Source organism: Eptatretus burgeri, chromosome 13, assembly GCF_056783735.1.
Source record: "Eptatretus burgeri isolate ZD-2024b chromosome 13, Ebu_testis_v1, whole genome shotgun sequence".
Taxonomy (NCBI): Eukaryota; Metazoa; Chordata; class Myxini; order Myxiniformes; family Myxinidae; genus Eptatretus; species Eptatretus burgeri.
The window spans coordinates 60230642-60256995 of record NC_140973.1 but is presented as its reverse complement, the minus strand read 5'-3'; the positions used below and the strand labels follow the sequence as shown (position 1 = coordinate 60256995).

The 26354-nt window shown below is 45.9% G+C and overlaps 2 protein-coding genes across 11 annotated transcripts in view; one reads left to right on the top strand and one right to left on the bottom strand.

The window, feature by feature from the left end:
• FLT1 (fms related receptor tyrosine kinase 1) overlaps positions 1-6566 on the top strand; it is a 139979-nt gene extending 133413 nt beyond the window's left edge. For all 3 annotated transcript variants that reach the window (XM_085852679.1, XM_085852680.1, XM_085852677.1), the window contains exons 28-30: positions 1017-1110; positions 2074-2159; positions 5346-6566. In XM_085852679.1, coding sequence (XP_085708805.1) covers positions 1017-1110; positions 2074-2159; positions 5346-5565 — 400 coding nt within the window. In that variant the 3' untranslated portion in view covers positions 5566-6566. The remainder of the gene's footprint in view (positions 1-1016; positions 1111-2073; positions 2160-5345) is intronic.
• Positions 6567-13090: 6524 nt separating this feature from the next.
• PAN3 (poly(A) specific ribonuclease subunit PAN3) overlaps positions 13091-26354 on the bottom strand; it is a 72713-nt gene continuing 59449 nt past the window's right edge. For 7 of the 8 annotated variants that reach the window (XM_085852669.1, XM_085852670.1, XM_085852671.1 and 4 more), the window contains 4 exons: positions 21675-21804; positions 19614-19678; positions 17833-17971; positions 13091-16621 (listed from right to left, as the gene is read on the bottom strand). In XM_085852669.1, the coding sequence (XP_085708795.1) occupies positions 16481-16621; positions 17833-17971; positions 19614-19678; positions 21675-21804 (475 nt within the window). In that variant the 3' untranslated portion in view covers positions 13091-16480. Of the gene's footprint in view, positions 16622-17832; positions 18051-19613; positions 19679-21674; positions 21805-26354 lie in introns of those variants that run through there. The other variant, XM_085852673.1, reaches the window with a different exon arrangement.

Genomic DNA, 26354 nt, shown 5'->3' with positions numbered 1-26354 from the left:
AAGTTAGTATATATAAACTTGTACAAAATCATGTGTGCTTCCCGTAATCAAAACATACAAAATGGTGGCTGTCTCAACGAAGGTTGAATTCTGTGCTAAAATCACCCAAAATTCGTCAAACTGGTAAAAAAAAAACCCACGAAAACATGGATTAGCCACAGTGGCTAATGGGTGGTTTAAAATATTAGCCACAGTTAAGGGGGATTCGCCCTGTGGCGAGCGGCAGCGCTCACCCAGCCTTTGCATTTAATCTGGCAATCTCCATTTTGGTTAATCACTGACATTGGTGAACCATCTGTACCACTTTTGGTTCATTAACCCAATGGTGTATTCATCATCAGCGTGTGTAACACTTAGCTATGATGTCACAGGATGCACTCGAGCAGTGTCCATAGGTGAGTCAGTCAGTCCGTAAACACATCAGTCATTATTGCGTGAACCAAACAAACGATTTTGATGAAACTTGGCCACAAGCTTCATACCTGATGCCGAAGGTGTATTGACCACATCAAAATCTGTGCTCATTAAGCGGTCTATGGGAGGAAGAGGGGTTTGACCCCCAAAAATAAGTATTTGCTCTCTTCTCTGAACTACACACACAATTTCAATGAAACTTGACCACAACCTTCATCACCTGTGATGTACAAAAGTTTGTTCATGGCATTTAAAAAATTCAGGGTCTGCGAAAGTGAGCTTGAGTGAACTTCAGGACAGGTGGTCCTATTTTTTTTATTCTAATCTCTGATGTCTTCCTGACCAGCTTCCCCTTTATTTTGCCCTTCCATATCTGGAGGAAACATCACCTACTTTTCCAAGTGTAGTTTGTCTGCTCGAAACATTTTCACTTGTCTGTTCTTACACCTGCGGTATCGTCTTCCATGTATTAGTGATTCCGGTTCTGATGCTTAAGATACCGATTTGCACACTTCCTCTACAGGAGTTACACTCTTGTCTCATGTCATCCTTTGCCCTACTCAATCTCGGTCACACCGATGATTGCGTGACGTGTTCTGCAGGTATTGCAACATTGGGAAAACAGCGCTTCGGCCCGTAAGTGTCAAGACATTTGACGAGGTCCCCTTCGAACCGAGCACTCCAGCATCATGTGAGGTGAGTGAAGGAAAATGATGAAAAGTAAAAACCCAGTCGAAAGTTTGAGACAATAATGTTTTTGTATCCTGAATTTAAGAAATAGAATTTTAAATCCAAAACAAAACCATCACTAGAGTGAAGTCGAAAGCACGCCATCGCAAATCCCCATGCTGCCGACTTAAAGGAAAGATGAAAGATGGTGAAAAGTTCCATCAGGAACAACCCGGTATCAAATTTGGAGTTAAATTTTTTTTTAAATACTGCTCTTGCACCTTCTTGCCATATGGTGATCATAACTCCCAAGTTTGGTGAATTTCTGCCAAACAGTTGAAGAGATAGCATGACATATGGACAGCTTTTTTTTCAAAAAGTGTGGGGATGATGGTGCTATAACCTTTTAAATAAATAAATGAAATAACCGTTTGTTTCCAACTGAAACATCACTTTCAATATTTGAGGTTTTATCCCTTTATTTAAGGGTGGAGGGAGGCTTTCGCTCTCCCCACCCTCATTCCCAAACGAATATTAATTTAAGACACAAGTTGAAGAAAAAAATCTTTTGCTCATTTTGAATCGCTAATGAGTGTAACACAAGGAGAGAACAGGAAATTGATGGATACTCTTATAAACATTCCGTACTGTGCACGCCGCTCAACCTCGAAAGGGATGGCGATTGTACTTGGTGACAAACCGGCTTTTGAGAATTTTGTTTAACACGTCAGTCAGCTTGGATAACATTTGGATTTTGATTGTAAGAATACCTAGATGAAATGTCAAACTGTACCTCAAAGTATTCATTGAATGACGAGGATCGAGAAGGGAGTAATTTTATATCAAAACCATTTAAGGGCTGTGACAAGCGTCAACTTTTGGGGGGAGGGGTGGGGGTTCACCAGAGTACTCAGAACACCCTCCCTGTAATTGTTACACTTTATTAATGTCCTCCTCTTCACTTGAACCCATTGCTGTGCTGGTATACAGGAAAATCAGACTGACAGCGGCATGATCCTGGCATCTGAGGAATTAAAGAAGTTGGAGGCCAGGCCAAAGTCTCTCATTGCCATTGGGTAAGCCGTCATCATTATGAACAGAAATGTAATGTTGTAGAATGAGGAAATTTCACTGGTGAACAGTTAGAAAACATTCAAACAAAATGTACTGACCAAACAATACACACTATTGGAAACCACCTGAAAACCCTTGCTGTGCAAATGATGTTCAAACCCAAAGTTTAATTATACAGACATATGAGAGATGTATGAAAAGCTGGAATGGAGAGTCTGTGTAAATATTACTCTCTACCCTCCACCTGTAAGAGGTGGAGAGAGATGTGTGAGAACACGACACCTACATCCCTTTATCCCACATGTGCGCTTTCCACACCCCCTCCCACCTGGCACACTGTGCAGCTCTTTCAAAATAATGTTTTCTTCATCGTTGTAAGGCCGTTTCCATGCTTGCATGTGTAAGCTGTGGTTCACCGAATGGCTGCTTTCCAGGCTGCACGATCCCTTGCTTGCCCTCTTGTCCGGCCTTTAACTCTAAGATCCTCTCTCAGCAACACATCCCATGTTTTCCTCGGACGGCCTCTAGCTCTCCTTTCATTCAGACATTTATATTTATACACCTCTTCACATAGCTACCCACACCCATCCTTTAACACATGTCCAAACCATCTCAACATACCCCTAAGCATAACCTCACTAATGCTTTTTATACCAAACCTATCTCTGAATTCCACATTCGGTTTTCTATCCTTCAGTGTCACATCACACATTCACCTCACCATTCTCATTTCGTTCACACCTCCGTTCATCCTCCTTTTTGATCACCCATGTTTCGCTGCCATACAACATCATGCTTCTTATGCAAGCTGCATAAAGTCTTCCTTTTAATTGGAGAGAGGTCCCTCTTGATGTCAATAGGGGTAACAACTCTTTAAACTTCCTCCAGCCACTTCCAATTATTGCATTCACTGCTGCTTCTGCACTAACCATATCACCAAGGTAACAGAATTTATCGACACATTCCAGGGATATATCCCCATAAACTAACCTTTCCACTCGAACTGGAGCCACTTGTTTACCTGTGCAAATAGCACATTTGAAGTCAGGAAGTACCTGCAGTTTACCCCTGATGCCACGACACCTCTTGTGCACCCAGCAGTTACAGGATTTACACAATATTAAATTGCTACCAACACCTTTTTTCGAGGCTGCACAGGATCACCTCCCTCTTTTGTCCACACTTCCTTCTCCCACCACTAATCGGTACTTTTGTTACCTCCGCCACCGAAGTTGAAGGAGGTTATGTTTTCGCCCCTTTCTGTCTGTTTGTGTCCAGGATATTTCAAAAAGTTGTAGACTGATCCGGATAAAATTTTGTGAACAGGTTGGGTGTGTGACGAAGACGAACTGATTAGATTTTGGTGAAGATCCGGATCCGGATCAGGATATGAAAATTATTTAATTTATATTTTTAAAGTGATTCTTCACCATTCAGAAATAGGGCCAAAAACTATATTTAGCATGATATTTCAAAAATGTATTGGGCCTGATATGCTCTCGTGGATCAGGTATTACGAGGCGGAGGTATGCGCTCGACCGATATGCGCCCTTCCAGTTTCTACCTGTTACCATTCTTGCAGCACCACCCCTCCACCTTGTTTCTTGCACACAGCATACATCCACTCTTCTGTGGTTCAAAGTTTCCACTATCTCACCAGCTCTATCAGGCATAGCACCAATATTCAGACTCGCAACTCTAATCCCTATCTTGTCATGCTGAGTGGGTGATCAATGCATGACAGGTTTGCTCTCATTTGTAATTTGTGCATCATAGATTTCAAAGAGGAAGAAAGTGAGGGGACTTGAGTATGAAAGCCACCACTCATAGTACATACCACAGCAACCCCAGACATCAGCACGCTTACATGACCTGATGCCGTAACACCAGCAGTCCCAGGGGCTCGTGGGTGACCCACTACAACCCGCTTCAGTGACACCCATCCATGCGCAACATGGCACAAAGACAGATGGGGTATTATTAGCCTGCTGGTAGAACAGCCTCCCAGTCTGCTATGAGTGGGTTTGGGCTCTTATACTCTCAGGCAGTAAGTGCAAACCTGTTAAGACACACACCATGTACCCTCTGGACAATGCAGCAACACTGTCCAGTTGTCAACACGGCAATGGACCCAGATGGGGAAGCACAAACCCAGGTCCCCATTTTGCCAAAAAGCATGTTTGAGGCACATTTTTGTGGCAGGATGCCCTTCCTAATGCCACCAGTGTCAGCTGTGGGCCTAGCCTTTGTCCAAAGAGAGACACCCTACAAGGCAGCAGGGGGATTTGCGATCAGTTTCCTTCTCCGAGGTAGACTGCCTACCAAGGCAAAACAGCTCCACCTGCCCGAGCTGGGTTGGTGGAGTGCCAAAGCATGTCCTCACACCAGAGGACCATGCACACTATACCTCGAGGGTACCAACCTCCTCTGAGATCCTCCAAACATTTAGTCAGTACCCTCAAGAGCATCGATGCAGTGGTCGACCATGAGGAGGTGGTCTGGAAGCCTTGGTGAAGGTACGGGCTATGTGAAGAGAGAGGGGGAAGAGAGAGAGAGAGTGGGAAGAGAGAGAAAGAGGGGGAAGAGAGAGAAAGAGAAAGAGAAAGAGAAAGAGAAAGAGAAAGAGAAAGAGAAAGAGAAAGAGAGAGAGAGAGAGAGAGAGAGATAGTACAGTGTATTTATCTGTAATACATATGTAAAAACCAATCTCCCTCGGTCTGGGGCTCCAGGCAAGATCTCACCTTGTGGAGCCTCAATGATCATGAGAAAGGTGAGGATCAGTCCCGAACAACATGGCAGGACCTGGTCAATGACCTGAAGAGAGCTGGGACCACAGTAACAAAGAAAACCAGAAGTAACACACTACGCCATCATGGATTAAAATCCTGGAGGATTTTTTTCAGGATTTTTGTTTTCGATTCCATCTTTCACAGTTGAAGTGTACCTACGATAAAAATTAGATGTCTACGTGCTTTGTAAGTGGGAAAACCTGCAAAATCGGCAGTGTATCAAATACTTGTTCTCCCCACTGTATGTATATGTATCACCATGATCCATTTATATGGTTGGGAATCAAATGGATGCAAGCTCAAAAACAAGTGCAAACCCTTAACTCTCCCCTTTGCCTTCAATGTTGTTGTTGTTCTGGTGGTATTCAGTCACTTTGTTTCTCTCTCTTCCTCCCCAAGCCGAAGCTTGAAAGGTTGCAGTAAAAGCAAGGAGTCACTATGGTCCGAGTCTGCAGCCACCCACCAGTCATCCTGCAGTCCAGACATGGCCGGCCATACATGTCCCTTTCTCGAGGAAGACGGAGCCAGTGTCTTGGGTCAAACCAACCTGGATTATTATGCCGGCTCACCACCACCAGATTATTCCATTGCCATGCGTTACACAGCATCACCAGTGTGATTCCTCCAAGCAGTTGAGAGATGGAGGAAGACAAAATAAGACATCTGAATCCGAAACCTTCTGGACTACTATTGGAGGATGTTTTTTTTCCTTCACAAAGATTGCCCTTTAAATGTAGATTTTTATACTTTTTGCATTTTGACTACTATTACTTCTATTACTACTACTACTACAACTACATCATGGTTTAAAGCAAACAAGTATTTATTACGTATGTGTATAACTTGGGTTTTACAGAGTCTGCCGTTAACCTTTTTGGCCGACCAGATGCAACAAAAACGTAAAAGATTTGCGCTTGGGGTTTCTATCATCTCGAAGGCAAGCACAGACTGGAACACGTTTGGCCATTGTGAACCAAAAAGCATTCAAACACTTCGACACCGCCTGCTCTTTCATGACAATCAAGGGCACAGTATTATATACAATAGTACTGTAATACTACTGTTTATGTACCGAAGTATAACTTTTCGTGTTATGTTATCACACCTTAGTTTAGAACGTTTACAGAAGCATGCAAGCTTAATATTGTTGTGGAGTGTTACTAATTTCAAAGTTTATAACATTACCTATTTCATGGCAAGACCACTGCATTTATGGCACTTAGTTAATGGTCAGGGCCATTATCATGTACTGTATTTAAATACCAATGAGGGCACCCAACATATACTATACGAACGACATTTATCCTTCCCCTACCTTCACTCCACTGCACAATGTGGTCATCAGCAAAACAGCAGGTGAAGGAAACATCTGGGTTTGATGGTAAACAAAAAACATTTTGACTGCATCGAGATGATATGTGAACACGCTTGCTGGTCGGGCCTAATTTATTAATCTGGTTTGAAGCATTGCTCTTCAGTTCTCACTTTGACTCAGTTCAAGTCGGACTTTTTAAATGCACATCAAGTACAAAGGGGATGATTGCATCATATACCGAGGATTTTTATTTTTATTTAACCTCCCCACCCCCTACAAGTGAATAAAATATGCAAAATAACAAATTCCATTTTCAAGCCAAATGAGCAACATATTGTTACAGTCACCACACAGTTCTGCTTCCCAAGTTCAAATCCAGCAATTTTGTGTCAAAACGACCACAACAGTCACTCGTTTCAAAGAGCCCCTGCTGGATCCTCTGAAGCCGCGTTACCGTGCTGATAGGCGATCACATGACAGATCTTATTAGAGTCGAGCGAGCTTGTGACATTTTTATCTTGCATCAATCTTCCTTTAACAGGATTTACGGAGCCATGAGATGAAACTGTTTGTAAAGTGTATTGATTTAACAAAAGCAAAATGGTTAGCAATATACAGGAAGCAGCAACACAATGGATACAATTATAGTACTCCAACCAAAAATTAACAACAGCATACACACAAAACAAACCAAGTGTCAGATGGCAGATCCTTAATTATCCTATTCCTTAAGGCCTCATGATAGAATAGACACATGATAGAAGGTAAGGGAAAGTCAAGAGACAACAGAGGTGTTTGGCCAAACCAGATAATGGTGCTTGCAGAAGAACACCCTGTGCCAATGACAATGTCTTTCACAGCAACAAGAACATCTGTGCAGGCAACGAGGAGGGAAGAGAGGGCCACGTCTTGATGAAGTTGGTGGGATGTTGGCAAGGCATAACATGGCTTCTCCCTCGAAATGGATCGCTCCAGGGCATAGCCTCAAGCTCAGTGGATCTGGGGTTCTCCTTGGATTCTGACTTGCCCATACATTTACAGCAGAGCCCACAGACATTATTGATGACAATTTACACCCCTCTCCTTTCCCATCGGTTCACACCCCGACCAGTGGGCATGGCGAACACTTTCACCCCCCCCCCTCGAGTCGTGGTTGCCTGCTGGTCAGCAGAAAGGCCAATCGAGGTGACTACAATATCATAAAAACGACGACTCTCGCCACCTAAACTTGTGCAAATGGCCCAGTGTGAAGCAAAAAAGGAACATGTAGAGTGTAGACAGAAACGGAGAATAAGGACATGAGGTAAAGGGTCAATAAGAACGAGGCATTATAGGCACACACAATGGGGTGAGAGTCTGACGTTTCAAACTCGACGAATTAGCAATCCATCCATCCACCCATCCATTGGGACCATACTCTGTGCAGAGTGTTGGTGCTGCTTAAGCAGACTCCTTGGCTATTGGGCACAATCCTTGACGGGTTGCCACTCCGACACAGGATACCAGCATGCTGGCACTCATTTTGCCGACCTTGGAAGGATGACAGGCAGAGTCAACCCCACCTGGTATTAATTCAACAGCCGAGTGAGATTTGAACTCCTGATCCCAGGATCCCAGGATCCCAGGTTCCAAGCCCACCACCCTAACCATTATGCCAACACCAGGCATATGAATTAGCAATGCACGTCGAAAATTACACTTAACTACTGTATGCTTATTCTAAACACTTAATGTAGAAATAACTACACGCTATTAAGCATAAATAATTACCCACAATAAATAATTTCCGCAACAATATTGTTTGTCCCGGATGCCCAGTTCAAATCCAGGGAGTTATTTTATCTGTCACGTGATGAGATCTTATCTATTCAATCAGTTAATCTGCCTTTAACTGGATAAAGCCATAAGATGAAACCTTCAGAACAAACAATCAACCAGAAACCACGTCAGGCTAGTAAACTGTATTAAAAAATAAGCACAGCATTGGAAATATACGAGAAGCAAACAATAAAATGAATCCAGTTCATAAAATTATTCCTCAATTTAACCCTTAGAAATATACAGGCCCACGGAACAAACTAAGCGACGGACAGCAGATCCTTAAGTGTCCCATCTGGGAAAGAGGGAGACAAGAGGGGGGGCTGGTGGACACGAATGCATGAGGTGGGCATAGCTTCCTCTTGGCAAGCTGCTAATTTAAGGCCCGGTCACACCTTGACGTTTTAGCCAGCGATGGCAACGTATTAAAATGTATCTAAAACGCTGGCTTACGTTGAACTTTTGATGTTTTTTTTTTTTAAAGATTTGGACGTATTCATAGCGACTTGGTCTTATGTATAATGCATTGGTAATGGACACAGAACGTTTCGTTGTGTTATAGATAACTTATACCAACGAATGCTGAACCTGTAGTCGGCCTACACAACCGATGCCCAACGATAGTCTAACTCAGGCATAGCGCGTTGCACGCATCGCCGACGATGTCGTGACGTAGCCTATTAAAAGGCTGACGCACAACGATTCGAATCATAACTGCCGTAGAAATGGAAGTGACAACATCGCGGTCACACCTTGGCGATCTTGCCAGCGTATGCCGACCTAAGAAAAATGTGTCTAAAACGTTGGGGCACGTCAAATACGGTATGAGTAAGTTTGGTATACGTGAGTAGAACGCTAAAGTACGCTATCATACGTCGTAGTAAGTAGAGTACGTCAAGAAATTTTAAACATGTTCAAAATTTTACGACGTACTCGGCGTATGACACACGTTCCGCATGCGATGGGGATAAGTTTTACACACGATATGTGGACGCTTACACACGTCCACAAACGCTACTTATAAGCTACTCATAAGTCGAAACACGTCGCGGTAATGTCTTTTTTACGCGAAACTTATTTCTAACTTATGTTTGACGTGCTTTGAACCAATTCTTTACGTAGTCCCAACACACATCGACGTATGTAGACGTATTCCAATGACGTCTTCCGGTCGACAAAAAAAATAAATGAACGTGTTTCTAGCTTACAACTGCCATATAAAGACGTGTTCCCAGCGGTTTTGGGAATTGGTATATAAAAATGCTGCTCATAAAAGGGGAACCCAACTGTGTTTTCGAGTCCTTTTTGAGTCGATGTCCATGTCAGCAGTAACAGCATCAGTATTAGTATTAGTATTAGTATTAGTCGTAGTTTGTTCATGTTGGCAGTAGTAGGTGAGTGTGAGGGGGAGGGTGTGGGTTATGATGGATCGTCCTTGCGTTTAACGATTTAACGATTTAAATGATAAACTCAACGATTTAAATGGCTGCATCTCCAATATTGAAAGTAGACGCTTGCGCTCAACAATTGGATTTTTTTTACACTCAACGACTTTTAAACGGAACCACTCAGCTATTTTCATTGTTTACAATGAACGATTTAAATTGCTGTCACTCGCCTTTGTTTTTTGACGCTGGGGTTTGGAAATTTGAAGCGTTTCTTCTGAACGTGTTAAAACACTCAAACTCGACTATTTTAAATAGACGCTGCCGATGGACAATTGGAATCATAGCCAAGCTAGACATCGAAGTGTGAACATCCTCGTCATGCCGAAGAAAAGTTTGAAGAATGCTGCAAATAAGTGTCCTGGCCGTGGCCGTGGACGCTGACGCAAGGACGATCCATTATACCGACGTCTTTCAGCCTATGAGTAACTTAAAAGTAACGTCTGTCGATGTGTGGCAACGATCGCGTAACGTGCCAACAACACGTTAATCATAGGTTAGAAATAAGTTTCGGGTACGCTAAACATTACCTCGGCGTGTCTCAACTTATGATTAACTTACAAGTAGCATGTGTTGACGTCTGTCAGCGATCGCAGACCGTGCATACAACTTGTGGCCAGTGTAGCGGAACGTGTGAGTCATACGCCGGCATACGTCGTGAAATTTCAAGCATGAAAAAATTTGAGGACAACCAAAAAGTACAACGTTTAAAGCCAGCGTACAACGACGTATGGCAGTGTTTTTCAGCGTGCTCTCAATGTTATCAAAACTTACCCATAACGTATTCAACGTGTGCCAGCGTTTTAGAAAAAAAATTCAAAAATCGGCATACGTTGGCTAAAACGTCAAGGTGTGACCGGGCCTTTAGCGGCCTCCAGGCGTTGTCAAGCAAGTTCTCCCCTGGATTCCTCTGTCTTCCCTTTTGTAATCCTGCCGAACGACGTCACCGATGCCGATTCGTGCCCCTCCCCTCTCCAATTTGACCGTTGCCTGCCCAATGGGTAGGACTTACACCTTTCCCACCTTGAGTCACGGTTTATTGTGTCCGGGCCTGTCAAGGTGACGGCAATTTCAGTTTTGCTGCCTAAACTTGTGGGAATGACCTAGTGTTGTGCAAAAAGGGAATATTTAGACAGAAAACAGAGGAATAAAACATCAAATAAAGGCTCGCAGGAATGAGGGATATTAAACCACACAACCAGTAGGTTTGACATTTAACTACACAAATTAGCGACGCATGTCTATGGTCCTATATGATTAGTTTACGCTGATTCTAAACCTTCAATATGGAAATAACTATGCTATAATAAGCATTCATTAACCCCTAGGAATAATTGCGAAAGCAAAATACACTGTATGTTACATCAATCCACTGTGGTATTATGCACCCTGACCAAGTGTCTCAGCACCCTGATGATGCCTTAAATAAATAAATCAATAAAGATTGACATTTTTCACTCCATCCTCCTCCACCAACTTGACAAAGCTTACCATGTTCAGCATAGGTGGATGCCAACAGTCAATGTGCTTCCAGAACTGTATTTACCAGAATAAAAAACACAAAGAGCAAGAACACAAATACCTGAAACAATTTAAATTTGTCCCACCTGTTACCCTGTTTCCGAATCGCAGAGCCATGGAAAGACCATCAGGAAAACCCGACGACCTCCCCTTCACATGCCTAATCACTAGAACAGCACTCGGCAGAGCGCGTACCTCCGCCTGGCTGAACAGTTTACATTTTGTATCCCACTGATAGGCCGGATGTGCATTCGAACCTGAACCAAAATCTAATTGGCTTCTTCTTCTCACCTGCCCACCTCGTCCCAAGTTTTCTCATAATCCGTCCACGTTTTCAAATACCGTGCTATTTATCGTTTTTGGCCTTATCTCTGAATGGTGAAGAATTACCTTTTGACAATTTTTTTCAAAAAACTTCTAAAATCCGGATCCGGATCTTGAACAAAATCGAATCAATCCGTCCTTGGCAGACACCAATCTGCCCACGAAGTTTCATCCAACAACTTTTTGAGATATCTTTCTCTCAAACAAACAGATGAAAACACAAACCTCCATTCACCTTCGATGCCGGGGATAATTAGGGGTAGATAAAAATTACAAAACGTCACCTTTCCACGTGGTATTCTTTATTAAAATACTGCTGGTACACATACAGCGTTTTAAAATTCAAAAGTTTGTGGGAGTTAAAGGCAAGGCAGTAAGTGAAGTTGGCTAGAAAAAATAAAACAGGAAAAAAAAACAACCCAAAGGAACAGGGAGATGCAAAGAGACAGAGAGAGGGAGAGATATGGTGGAGAGAGGGGGAGATATGGTGGAGAGAGGGGGAGATATGGTGGAGAGAGGGGGAGATATGGTGGAGAGAGGGGGAGATATGGTGGAGAGAGGGGAGATATGGTGGAGAGAGGGGAGATATGGTGGAGAGAGGGGGAGATATGGTGGAGAGAGGGGGAGATATGGTGGAGAGAGGGGAGATATGGTGGAGAGAGGGGGAGATATGGTGGAGAGAGGGGGAGATATGGTGGAGAGAGGGGAGATATGGTGGAGAGAGGGGAGATATGGTGGAGAGAGGGGGAGATATGGGGGAGAGAGGGGGAGATATGGTGGAGGGAGGGGGAGATATGGTGGAGAGAGGGGGAGATATGGTGGAGAGAGGGGGAGATATGGTGGAGAGAGGGGGAGATATGGTGGAGAGAGGGGGAGATATGGTGGAGAGAGGGGGAGATATGGTGGAGAGAGGGGAGATATGGTGGAGAGAGGGGGAGATATGGTGGAGAGAGGGGGAGATATGGTGGAGAGAGGGGAGATATGGTGGAGAGAGGGGAGATATGGTGGAGAGAGGGGGAGATATGGTGGAGAGAGGGGGAGATATGGTGGAGAGAGGGGGAGATATGGTGGAGAGAGGGGAGATATGGTGGAGAGAGGGGAGATATGGTGGAGAGAGGGGAGATATGGTGGAGAGAGGGGGAGATATGGTGGAGAGAGGGGGAGATATGGTGGAGAGAGGGGGAGATATGGTGGAGAGAGGGGAGATATGGTGGAGAGAGGGGAGATATGGTGGAGAGAGGGGGAGATATGGTGGAGAGAGGGGGAGATATGGTGGAGAGAGGGGAGATATGGTGGAGAGAGGGGGAGATATGGTGGAGAGAGGGGAGATATGGTGGAGAGAGGGGAGATATGGTGGAGAGAGGGGAGATATGGTGGAGAGAGGGGGAGATATGGTGGAGAGAGGGGAGATATGGTGGAGAGAGGGGAGATATGGTGGAGAGAGGGAGATATAGTGGAGAGAGGGGGATATATATATATATATATATATATATATATATATATATATATATATATATATATATATATATATATATATATATATATATATATATATATATATATATATATATATATATATATATATTTCTACATACACAATGACAGATAGAGACAGAGGGGGTAGGAGGTTGAGAGAAAGAGGGGGGGGGTGTGGAGTCGAAGAGTCGAATCATCAAAACTTGCAATGGAAGTATAAAAAACAAAAACACAACAGAAGGTACTGAGGTTGGACCAATTTTATGAAAAAGACAAATTGGGCATTTCAACATGTCAACTTTGAAACCACTTTTTCAATTTGCCTTCTCATCCTAACACTAGTGAACTGACGGAGTAAACGCACAAAACACGTTATTTCAACAAAAAGGCACAATCGTAAGGAACTCGACCCTAAGCATTCTCCCCCCTCCCTTCCCACACATAAACAGCCTTTTGTTCTGCCACCCCTAAAACACCAACACTTCCCAGTACACACCAAAACCTTCTCCCAACTCTGTGTAGAAAAGCTGGAAGAAATACACTCCTCAAAAATCCCACGACCAAAAGCATTGACAAGTCGAATGGCCAATGCATTCGTCCAATAGGCGACACCTGCATCGCAGAGTGAGCTCGCGGTTCAACCTGCAGAACCTCCGAGGATGCGCCGCATGCACGACAAAACAGGGGAGTCAAGGACAAACAAAATACCGAAGTGAGGATGAAAGTTCCGAGAAGCATTAGGAAGGCAGTTTGTCAAAAAAAAAAAAAATGGAGGGAATGCCAAAAAAAAAAGGTCTTAAAAACAATTGGTCCGGTTTCGGAACACGACGAGTGCATAAGTTGCTTGTTTTTCAATCTTCTTTTTAACCCATAATCATTGCAATAAACGCTAATGTAAACAAACAGCCATCTGTCATTCCACAGTGGACGTGCTCGGATCGTCAATGTTGGACTGCGGTGGAACACTGTCGGTGAGAGTGCACGCGAGTGCCCGACGCAGTCTTTTCATATTCACCACGCCGAGAGCGCGTGGGCCTGTCCGCAGGATAACCTGGGATCTTACAAAAACTGCTCTGCCCTCAAGAGTTAAACTGCAGATTCAGCGACGCTTCGCTTCACACTGCTTAGCATAGGACAACGTCGTGGAGAAAAGGTTAAGGGGCTCGAGTCGGATCTCCCCCCCCCCACCCCCAAAAAATAAAATTTAACACACACGGACGCCTGGACACACCTTTCCCGAAAAGTGCACTTCACCGTGCATCGGCCACGCCGTTCTTTTTGTCCCCGTTCGATGCTACAGTACAAGCTCCACGGTAGAGGAAACTGTTTGGTGTGTAACAAGTCAGTTCCCCATTGAAGATGATGGCATTGTCTATGTTGAGAGATCTAACAAGGTTAGAGATACAACCAAGAACAAATGTACGCACCATGACAAACCCACTGAAAACTGCATCAATCAAATATTCCTCCGAATTAAATGACTTGATGTGATAAAAAATATACTCTGGACAAAAACAACAACAAAAAAAACCCCCAAATGAACTGCCAAATATGAAAAGGACCAAACCGGGTGAAATTGTGCATGAGGGTCCAGCCCAAAGATTTGACGGCCCTGGACCTGCAGCTACCGATGAGGGTTCCAAAGCCACAATCAAACTGCCGCATGGGTGAAACCGACGGTCGGTCTCCTACAGCCACAATAGCTTGCCGAGTCGGCCCCACATGGCCTTGCGTAGCGGAAAAGCACCGAGGCCGGTGAACCGGGTCTTCGTCTCATCTGAAGAAAAAGGTAAAGCTGCACAATCGGGATCACTGTACCGGTGTTTCCAAAAGTTCCCCTTCTAACCAGAGCGACATCAGTGAGCTTTGATTTGCTTTGCCCGTTTGCATCACGTGTACACAATTACCACGGCCCATATAAGTCGGTCCCCACCTTCCCAAAATAATTATGATTAGCCCTAATTAATCGAATTACCTTTGGACAATAGAAAAACAGTTAATCAAGGCTATCTGAATCCTAATCTCTGTACCTAGCATAGTTCTAGCCCCGACATGTGCCCGCCCTGCACATTCCCAAAATTTACTTATTCTTACAACATACAATCATTGTAAATGTACAAACATGTACAAGTTCAGATGTAGCAACGTGGTAAATGTTACCAACTCGCCGACGACACGGCGATGTGCAGAGCGAGCGCTGCACGATTCTTTACAAACCCTGTTACCTGCTTGACTGCCAAACCCTTAAAAAACAGGTCTTTTCATCGAACAGACAATTCCAAGCAAGAAGCATCCACTGCTGGTGAGGAACAAAAGAAGAGAAGAAACCCCAAGCGAATGCTTCCACAAAGGCGACGTAAAAACGGTTTCACGGTCCAAGAACGTTTGGACGTCATTTTGTGCAAAAACTCGAACACGAGAGAAAGCGGCAAAAATACGCTTTCTCCTGATCTAGTGAAGAATTCCGAAACAAAGCAACGTAGCTTATGCAGCCCCCTCCCCCCCCCCAAAAACAAACAAACACTAAACTAAATAAAAACCCATACAGGAGATTCTCCGAAGGAAGACACACCTGCGCACCTGACGATATCAAAACGCTTCGTAATAACATTAAAAATGGTTTCACACTCAGGTCTCATAAAAAAAAACAAAAAACAAACAAACAAAAAATAAACAAAAGGTTACGATGAAAATGCCTGAAAGAGATGCACTTTTGAGCTCATTCAATTTCAGATGACCAGTACAGATCCTTTTCGCCAAAGTGCCCAATCGCTCAGAGAAACAAAACCTTCGCAGCGACCAAGCATCGCCATTACGAAAGAACGATGAGAACGAGTGGTTTGTTTCGTCTCGGAATTTAGCTGCCGTGCGGGGAGTGATGAAAAAAACCACATCAGCGCCCATTAACGTTTCCATTGACAAGTTCCCCGACATCACCCCCCTTTGAGTTATAACTATACACATGATAAAAGAATAAGAAGATTCGTTCTCAATTCCCCCACAAAACCAAAAGCCCCATTCACTGTGCACATCTCTCGAGAACGCAAAAAGTTCAGATTCCGAGAACTTAGTCCGCTTCGTCCTGTCCGTGCTCGGAAACGAAGAACCCCTCCTGGAAGCCATAGCGTGCTTTGTCAAGTGTAAATGTTTAAAAATAGCACCACCCAACAACCCAATTGATCCCTTCCCCCAAAGTTACCAAAGCACAGAAGAGCTTCCGGCTTCCAAGCAATTCTCCAGTGATGAACGATTGCGTGTTCTTGTTAATACCTGCTTCAGAATAAGCATTTTACAAGTTCAGTCATGCATGGATTACAAAGTCGCTCTTTGGGAGAACAACAGCAGCAGCAGCAGCAGCAGCAGCAGCAGCAGCAGCAGCAGCAGCAAGAACAACAAATAAAGAGAAGGTGCAGCCGAATAAGCCATTTCTGCTCAAATAGCTACCAGGTCTTCGCTGGTGTGGAAACATTTCTTTTGGAGAGAAACAGTGTGAAGCTCAATGTAATGTCATCCCCTCCCCTTCTTTACATCTCAACCCATCATCCCCACCAAGTAGTGCATTGCAGTTTGCTGGGGCAGAGAACAAGAAGCTTGAGCTCCAAGCGTGGAACACCAGAGCGGCTGCATCTCGCCTGCTAAAGCTGCCCGTTGGCAGCGGCCAGAAGTTCAGAAAAGGCATTGTCGAAGCAGCGTTTCAGGTCGGCGTATGTTACCACAAGTACGCTCTTCTCGTCGCGTGAGACCAAGCTCAGCTTCTCCGGAATGCCAGCGTCCAGCTTGCATGCAAAACCAACACCCAGAGGTAAAAATGGTATGAAATGAACGGATTAAAGAAATTTTTTAAAGTCCAGTTCAGTAAACAAGCACAGAGGCAGAGAGCAATAAATAATTTCAATCTGGGGAACGATACCGGTGAGATAAAGCATGCATTGGAGGGATAGGCCAGATCCCCGGTCAACGAGTACTGGCTCGTATGTTAAAAGGATACCCGCATGGATTCCCTTTGCCAATTTGTAAAGTTTGATCTACCGACATGCAAGGTCAGGAAGGTTGAGTAAATGGCCACATCTCAGTGGACATTTTCAATATAAACATAGGTGGCAGGAAGCAACACAAACAATAGCAGGATATCGAGCAATCGAGAGGCCGAAAGGCAGAAGCAAACTTTGCCCGCACCAACGAAAACAAAAGTTAAACAAGAACGGCACTCGGAGGAGCGCTTACCTCTGCCAGGTGAAACAGTTTATATTTTGTATCCCACTGATAGGCCGGATCTTGACCCTGACCTTCACCAAAATCTAATCGGCTTGTTCTTGCCACCTACCCAACTCATGCACCAAGTTTTGTCACAACTCGTCCACAACTTTTCAAGATATCGTGCGTGCTGCATATCGTTTTTGGCCCCATCTTTCAATGGTGAAAAATCACTTAAAAAAGAATTACTGCATCGTATCCAGATCCGGATCCAGATATTCACCAAAATCGAAGAAATTCATCCTTGTCACACATCGAACCTGTCCACCTAATTTCGTCCACAACTTTTTGAGATATCCTGCTCACAGACAGGCAAACGGACAGACAGATGGAGAGACAGACAGATGGAGAGACAGACAGGGGTGAAAACGCAACCTCATCCACCTTCAGGGGTGCAGGTAACAAAGCAGAGTAAACTTTAATGAAACCCTGGCATACGACGTGTTCGGTCCAATACAGGTTATCAATTTATTTATTTCCTCTTTGGTCCTTCAATTACAGACGCCACTAAGGTAAGAAGCAGCTTTTTGACAAAATGTTTGTGGAAACACTTTTTGGCAAAATCTCTTGCACCTTCCAATGTTTTCTTTATAAATGTACATGGGATGCAAAAATAATTTGTATGACCGCACAGTTAAACACCAATTAATCGGCACAGGTGCAGCCTCATCAGCCCCACGATAACCATGCGTGCAAGAAGGACCCGCGATCCATGCATGCGCACGTCCCGTACCTTGTTTAGGCAATGCACAATGTGACCGAGATCCACCCACGGGGCTCCGGTCTCTGTCACCTGGTGGAACAGGTGGTCTCTGAACAGCTTGAGCAGGTAGCGGTCACCAGTCTCTGACCAGCTAGGATCCTTCTGGAACCTGCGGAGTTCACGTCGCAGGCACAGGAAAGGAGACGGAGTGTGTCCGTGACACGTGGGCTCGCCAGAAAAGTTTTACCCTGTACAGAGAAATTAGGCACAACTCAAGTTAATAAACCTCACTAACGCGTCAAAAGGAAGAAAGAAATCTCTCGCATCGTTCCTTTTTTTGTTATTTGTTTCAAAAACAAAGGGCCAACCAATTTGTACTATGAATGATGGAGATGGGTGGATTTGTTTTTTGCGGTCTTTGTAAAGGACACGTACTATCTAAAGCTTTATGAAAAGTGGAGAAAGTCGTACAACGATGAAACGAAACCTGATGCTTTACTGGTTTCACCATGACCAGGTGAGATCGGATGTATGTTCGAGGAGCTACGGAACCAGATTGCATGAAGGCACGGGGTTCATTCGATGCCGATGACGAGATCACGATGCGCGAGGTGGAACGGACACTGACGGAGATGTTTCTTACATTTTCATCCAACATCCAATGCAATCAACAAACATACACTTTCAGTCCCTGACAAACAATGAAACATCTTTGCAAATCGACAAAACAACTTTTCAAAAAGGGTTAGGAAAACATTCCTGGTTTCCCTAACATTCCCTAATAAGGGTTAGGAAGCGATTCAATGGAAACCGACGGACACAGTTAGTGAGAGCCGAAAAGACTGCCATAGGTGAGGCGGAACAGCACGGAAAGGCAGCAAATCACCAGCTTGAAAGGCATGAGAAGAGTAAGATGGAATAGACTCGACAATCAGACCCTGTCCCAGGCAGGAGAAAACAGGAATGAACAAGTAGAGGCCAGTAAAGAACAGGAAGTGGGCAACGAGGAAGACAGCACATCCGCATGCACTTCCTGGGAGAGCCACGGAGGTGAATATGGTCAGAAGGCTCGGATGAGGGGGCGGTGGAAGAACAAGACACTGCAGACTCCTCTGCAATTTTGCTCTGCCTGATTAAAAAGGTCTCCACAAGCCTGTACCATACGAGTGTCATGGAAGCGTTACAGCAAGCACGCTTTGGCACCAGACTGTCTTTTTATTACGTAATCAAGGCGGGTGGAGGAGTATGGGCTGAGTTGAGGAAAGTAAAATAGTGAAATGGAGGAGATGGAATAGGAAAAAAACAAAGGAAGGTACATGGGATTGCAGGAAGAAACGGAAAAGGTTTGGATAAGATGAGAGTGAGGAGGGAGTTTGGTACTGGAGTGTAAGAGTGTAGAAGGGAGGGGGGAGGGGTAGAGTTCTGCCATATTTTCACTACTAATAAATGGAGGGCCCCAAAGTTAATGAGTACAGTCCTATGCTTGACTAAAAGCAAATGCTAAATTTGTCCTTGGTCGAGGCCTAATTTCCCAAACGGTACCATGAGGTTTGAAATGCCCATTGGCCAGATCACGTGCAAGCCACACTTGATAATACAATGCCCCCTGCTGGCTCAGCAGCGTGGGGCAATACAAATTCACTCTAATGCTACCAGGAATGAGAATTGGGACGGGCCCTGCAATGGTTGTACAGGATTAGACAAGAATGATTTCTGGATAAAGCAGAACCAGGTATACACAGTGCAAAGTTTAAATGAGATTGTGAAAAGTGCAGGTGAGAGTTAAAGGGGAGGGCTGGTGTCACACATACTCTGGCCGCTCGTTGATAGTTCCCATCCGAGCCAGCAGCCTGAAGAGCCGCCCGTTCTGCACTTCCTGCCCACAAATGAAAATAATTTTTTTAACATTAGGAAACACGAGTCGACATATTCCACAGCTTGAGAAAAACGTAAAGGCAAATAAACTGAGTCAAAGTGATCAAGTAAGTCACAAGGTTTGATACACACAATGTCATAGAGTACCTTCAGAAAGTATTCACACCCTGTGACTTTTTCACATTTTGTTCTGTTACAGCCTGAATATCAAATGGAATTCATGAAATTTTTTTTCTCACCGATATACACAAAATACCCCATAATGACAAAGTGAAAACATGTTTTTAGAATTTTTTTTTAACAAATTAATTAAAAATGAAAACCTCAAATGTTTTGCATCAATAAGTATTCAACCCCCTGAGTCTATACTTTGTAGAAGTGACTTTGGCAGCGATTACAGCTTAGAGTCTTCTTTGGTATGTCTTTAGCAGCTTTACACATCTGGGTTTGGGGATTTTCTCCCATTCTTCCTTGCAAATTTGCTTAAGCTCTGTCAACTTGGATGGGGAGTGTCAGTGAACAGCAATCTACAAGTCTTTCCGCAGATTCTCAATGGGATTCAAGTCTTGGCTTTGGTTGGGCCACTCAAGGACTTTCAGGTTCTTGTTCTGAAGCCATTCCAGTGTTGCTTTAGCCGTATGCTTCGGGTCATTGTCCTGTTGGAACGTAAATCTTCACCCCAGTTTAAGGTCTTTTGCACTCCAAAGCAGGTTCTCTTCATGGATTTGCCTGCATTTGGCTCCATTCATTGTTCCCTCTATCCTTACAAGTCCCCCAGTCCCTGCAACGGAAAAGCATTCCCATAGCATGATGATGCCACCACCACATTTCACTGTTAGGATGGTGTTTGATAGGTGATTAGCTGTGCTCGGTTTCCACCAGCTGTAGCACTTTGCCTTCAGGCCAAAGAGTTCAATTTTATTCTCAACAGACCACAGAATCTTTTGCCTCATACTGTCTGAGTCTTTTACGTGCCTTTTTGCAAACTCCAGGTGTGCCGTCATGTGCCTTTTTCTCAGGAGTGGCTTCTGTCTGCCAACCCTCCCAGGAAGCCTAGATTTGTGAAGTGCTGCAGAGATTGTTGTCCTTCCGGTAGGTTCTCCCATCTCAACCAAGGAACTCTGTAGCTCTGTCAGAGTGGCCATTGGGTTTTTGGTCACCTCCCTGATTAAGGTCATTCTTGCCTAGTTTGGTTGGATGGCCAGCTCGAGGAAGAGTCTGGATAGTTCCATATTCTTTATATTTCCGAATGATGGAGCTCACTGTGCTCTTGGGAACTTCAAACACGAGAAATTGTTTTATACCCTTCACCAGATCGATGACTCCTCACCATTCCATCTCGGAATTCTATAGACAGTTCCTTGGACTTCATGGTAGAGTTTCTGCTCTGACATGCACTGTCAACTGTGGGACCTTACATAGAAAGGTGTGCTTCTTTCGAAATCATGTTCAATCAATTGAATTGACCACAGGTAGACTCCAATGAAGTTGGAGAGATATCTCAAGGATGATCAAAGGAAACTGGATGCACATGAGCTCACAACATGACTGTCCGGACAGCAAAGGGGTTGAATACAAAGTGATGCCAGACATTTCAACTTTTCATTTTTAATTACTTTGTAAAAATTTCTAAAAACATGTTTTCACTTTGTCATAATGGGATATTTTGTGTAGATCGGTGACAAAAAATTTAAGTTTAATCCATTTTCAATTCAGGCTGCAACACAACAAAATGTGACAAAGTCATGAAGGTGCCAATACTTTCTGAAGGCACCGTGTAATTAACTTGACTCGACGTTTCACATTTCATGTGTGTAAGAATTAAACTTTGTTGAACAAACAACTCGTCTAATGTGAGCAAGTTTGACACAGACAATAGGACGGCTCATGTGGACACCCTCGCGGTGTTGGATAAACAGCGCCACCCAACGGACATGGCCCCGATGTACAGCCTGGAGGGCCTTCAAGCACACGGAGAAAGACAGTGCAGTAGAAACCTTGGCCAGCTCTTCTTCTACAACATCACTGCGCATCTGGGCCGCATCAAGCTGCGTGTAGAATCGCGCTCCGATCATCGGCATTATGTCATTGACGCTGCGAGGTCGAGACTGTCCGGACAGCAGGTAACTGGGAAGGAATAAAATACAGGATGTCGATCGCCAAGAACTAAGCATTCCAAAGAGCCAGAACAAAACAGGATTGGAATAAGTTATTATTTTTGTGGCACTTAAAAGCACGTGATTTGATCAAGTAAGCATAACCACCACTGACAAACGCCACCCTCTCATCCCACCCAGCACACCTCCAGGAGAGACAAAGGTACAACACAAGACGCTACTTATTGAAGCTATTGATATGAGGGAAAATAAATATTAGCACATCCAGCAAGCATGGCATACCTCAGCACATCGAGCAAGCATGGCATACCTCAGCACATCCAGCAAGCATGGCATACTTTAGCACATCCAGCCAGTCCAGCATACCTTAGCACATCCAGCAAGCACGGCATACCTTAGCACATCCAGCAAGCACGGCATACCTAAGTACATCCAGCAAGTATGGCATACCTCAGCACATCCAGCAAGCACGGCATACCTCAGCACATCCAGCAAGCATGGCATACCTTAGCACATCCAGCCAGTCCAGCATACCTTAGTACATCCAGCCAGTCCAGCACACCTCAGCACATCCATCCAGTCGGGCACACCTCAGCACATCCATCCAGTCCGGCATACCTTAGCACGTCCAGCCAGCACGGCATACCTCAGCACAACCAGCCAGCACGGCATACCTCAGCACATCCAGCCAGCACGGCATACCTCAGCACATCCAGCAAGCACGGCATACCTCAGCACATCCAGCAAGCACAGCATACCTTAGTACATCCAGCCAATCTGGCATACCTCAGCACATCCAGCCAGTCCGGCATACCTTAGCACATCCAGCCAGTCCGGCATACCTCAGCACATCCAGCAAGCACGGCATACCTCAGCACATCCAGCAAGCACAGCATACCTCAGCACATCCAGCCAGTCCGGCATACCTCAGCACATCCAGCAAGCACGGCATACCTCAGCACATCCAGCAAGCACGGCATACCTCAGCACATCCAGCCAGCACGGCATACCTTAGCACATCCAGCAAGCACGGCATACCTAAGTACATCCAGCCAGCACGGCATACCTAAGTACATCCAGCCAGCACGGCATACCTAAGTACATCCAGCAAGCACGGCAAACCTCAGCACATCCAGCAAGCACGGCATACCTCAGCCCATCCAGCAAGCAAGGCAAACCTTAGCACATCCAGCCAGCACGGCATAACTTAGCACATCCAGCCAGCACGGCATACCTCAGCACATCAAGCAAGCACGGCATACCTCAGTACATCCAGCAAGCACGAAATACCTCAGCACATCCAGCAAGCATGGCATACCTCAGCACATCCAGCCAGCACGGCATAACTCAGCACATCCAGCCAGCACGGCATACCTCAGCACATCCAGTCAGTCCGGCATACCTCAGCACATCCAGTCAGTCCGACATACCTCAGCACATCCAGTCAGTCTGGCATACCTCAGCACATCCAGTCAGTCTGGCATACCTCAGCACATCCAGCCAGCACGGCATACCTCAGCACATCCAGCAAGCACAGCATACCTCAGCACAGCATACCTTAGCACATCCAGAAATCCAGCAAGCACGGCATACCTCAGCACAACCAGCCAGCACGGCATACCTCAGCACATAAAGCAAGCACGGCATACCTTAGTACATCCAGCCAGTCCGGCATACCTTAGCACATCCAGCCAGTCCGGCATACCTCAGCACATCCAGCCAGTCCGGCATACCTCAGCACATCCAGCCAGTCCGGCATACCTCAGCACACCCAGCCAGTCCGGCATACCTTAGCACATCCAGGAAGCACGGCATACCTCAGCACATCCAACAAGCACGGCATACCTCAGCACATCCAGCAAGCACAGCATACCTTAGTACATCCAGCCAGTCTGGCATACCTTAGCACATCCAGCCAGTCTGGCATACCTCAGCACATCCAGCCAGTCCGGCATACCTTAGCACATCCAGCCAGTCTGGCATACCTCAGCACATCCAGCCAGTCCGGCATACCTCAGCACATCCAGCAAGCACGGCAAACCTAAGCACATCCAGCAAGCACGGCAAACCTAAGCACATCCAGCCAGCACGGCATACCTAAGTACATCCAGCCAGCACGGCATACCTAAGTACATCCAGCCAGCACGGCAAACCTCAGCACATCCAGCAAGCACGGCATACCTCAGCACATCCAGCAAGCACGGCATACCTCAGCCCATCCAGCAAGCACAGCATACCTCAGCACATCCAGCCAGTCCGACATACCTCAGCACATCCAGCAAGCACGGCATACCTCAGCACATCCAGCAAGCACGGCATACCTCAGCACATCCAGCAAGCACAGCATACCTCAGCACATCCAGCCAGTCCGGCATACCTCAGCACATCCAGCAAGCACGGCATACCTCAGCACATCCAGCAAGCACGGCATACCTCAGCACATCCAGCAAGCACGGCATACCTCAGCACATCAAGCCAGCATGGCATACCTCAGCACATCAAGCAAGCATGGCATACCTCAGCACATCCAGCCAGTCCGGCATACCTCAGCACATCCAGCAAGCACGGCATACCTCAGCACATCCAGCAAGCACGGCATACCTCAGCACATCCAGCCAGCACGGCATACCTCAGCACATCCAGCCAGTCCGGCATACCTCAGCACATCCAGCAAGCACGGCATACCTCAGCACATCCAGCCAGCACGGCATAACTCAGCACATCCAGCCAGCACGGCATACCTCAGCACATCCAGTCAGTCCGGCATACCTCAGCACATCCAGTCAGTCCGACATACCTCAGCACATCCAGTCAGTCCGACATACCTCAGCACATCCAGTCAGTCTGGCATACCTTAGCACATCCAGACAGTCCGGCATACCTCAGCACATCCAGACAGTCCGGCATACCTCAGCACATCCAGTCAGTCTGGCATACCTCAGCACATCCAGTCAGTCCGGCATACCTTAGCACATCCAGACATCCAGTCAGCATGGTATACCTTAGCACATCCAGTCAGTCCGGTATACCTTAGCACATCCAGACATCCAGCCAGCACGGCACACCTTAGCACATCCAGTCAGTCCGGCATACCTCAGCACATCCAGACATCCAGTCAGCACGGTATACCTTAGCACATCCAGACATCCAGTCAGCACGGCATACCTCAGCACGGCATACCTTAGCACATCCAGTCAGTCCAGCAGACTTCAGGACATCCTGCCAGCCCAGCATATCTTAGTGTATCCAGTTATCCAGCAAATGTGGCATTTATCACATTCAACCAGCCTGCATATATGAGCACATCCAGCAAGCTCGGCATATCTTAGCACATCCAGCAAGCTCGGCATATCTTAGCACATCCAGTCAGCTAGGCACATCTTTGCATATCCAGTGGAGCCAGGCATTTCTTCGCATATCCAGTCAGCCAGGCATATCTTAGCACATCCAGTCAGCTAGGCATACCTCAGCACATCCAGCAAGCACGGCAAACCTAAGCACATCCAGCAAGCATGGCATACCTTAGTACATCCAGCCAGTCCGGCATACCTTTGCACATCCAACCAGTCCGGCATACCGCAGCACATCCAGCAAGCACGGCATACATGAGCACATCCAGCAAGCACGGCATACATGAGCACATCCAGCAAGCACGGCATACCTTAGCACATCCAGCAAGCACGGCATACCTCAGCACATCCAGCAAGCATGGCATACCTCAGCACATCCAGCAAGCACGGCATACCTTAGCACATCCAGCAAGCACGGCATACCTCAGCACATCCAGCAAGCACGGCATACCTCAGCACATCCAGCAAGCACGGCATACCTCAGCACATCCAGCAAGCACGGCATACCTCAGCACATCCAGCAAGCACGGCATACCTCAGCACATCCAGCAAGCACGGCATACCTTAGCACATCCAGACATCCAGCCAGCACGGCACACCTTAGCACATCCAGTCAGTCCGGCATACCTCAGCACATCCAGTCAGTCCGGCATACCTCAGCACATCCAGTCAGTCCGACATACCTCAGCACATCCAGTCAGTCTGGCATACCTCAGCACATCCAGTCAGTCTGGCATACCTCAGCACATCCAGTCAGTCCGGCATACCTTAGCACATCCAGACATCCAGTCAGCATGGTATACCTTAGCACATCCAGTCAGTCCGGTATACCTTAGCACATCCAGACATCCAGCCAGCACGGCACACCTTAGCACATCCAGTCAGTCCGGCATACCTCAGCACATCCAGTCAGTCCGGCATACCTCAGCACATCCAGTCAGTCTGGCATACCTCAGCACATCCAGTCAGTCTGGCATACCTCAGCACATCCAGTCAGTCCGGCATACCTTAGCACATCCAGTCAGTCCGGTATACCTTAGCACATCCAGACATCCAGCCAGCACGGCACACCTTAGCACATCCAGTCAGTCCGGCATACCTCAGCACATCCAGACATCCAGTCAGCACGGTATACCTTAGCACATCCAGACATCCAGTCAGCACGGCATACCTCAGCACATCCAGCAAGCATCGCATACCTCAGCACATC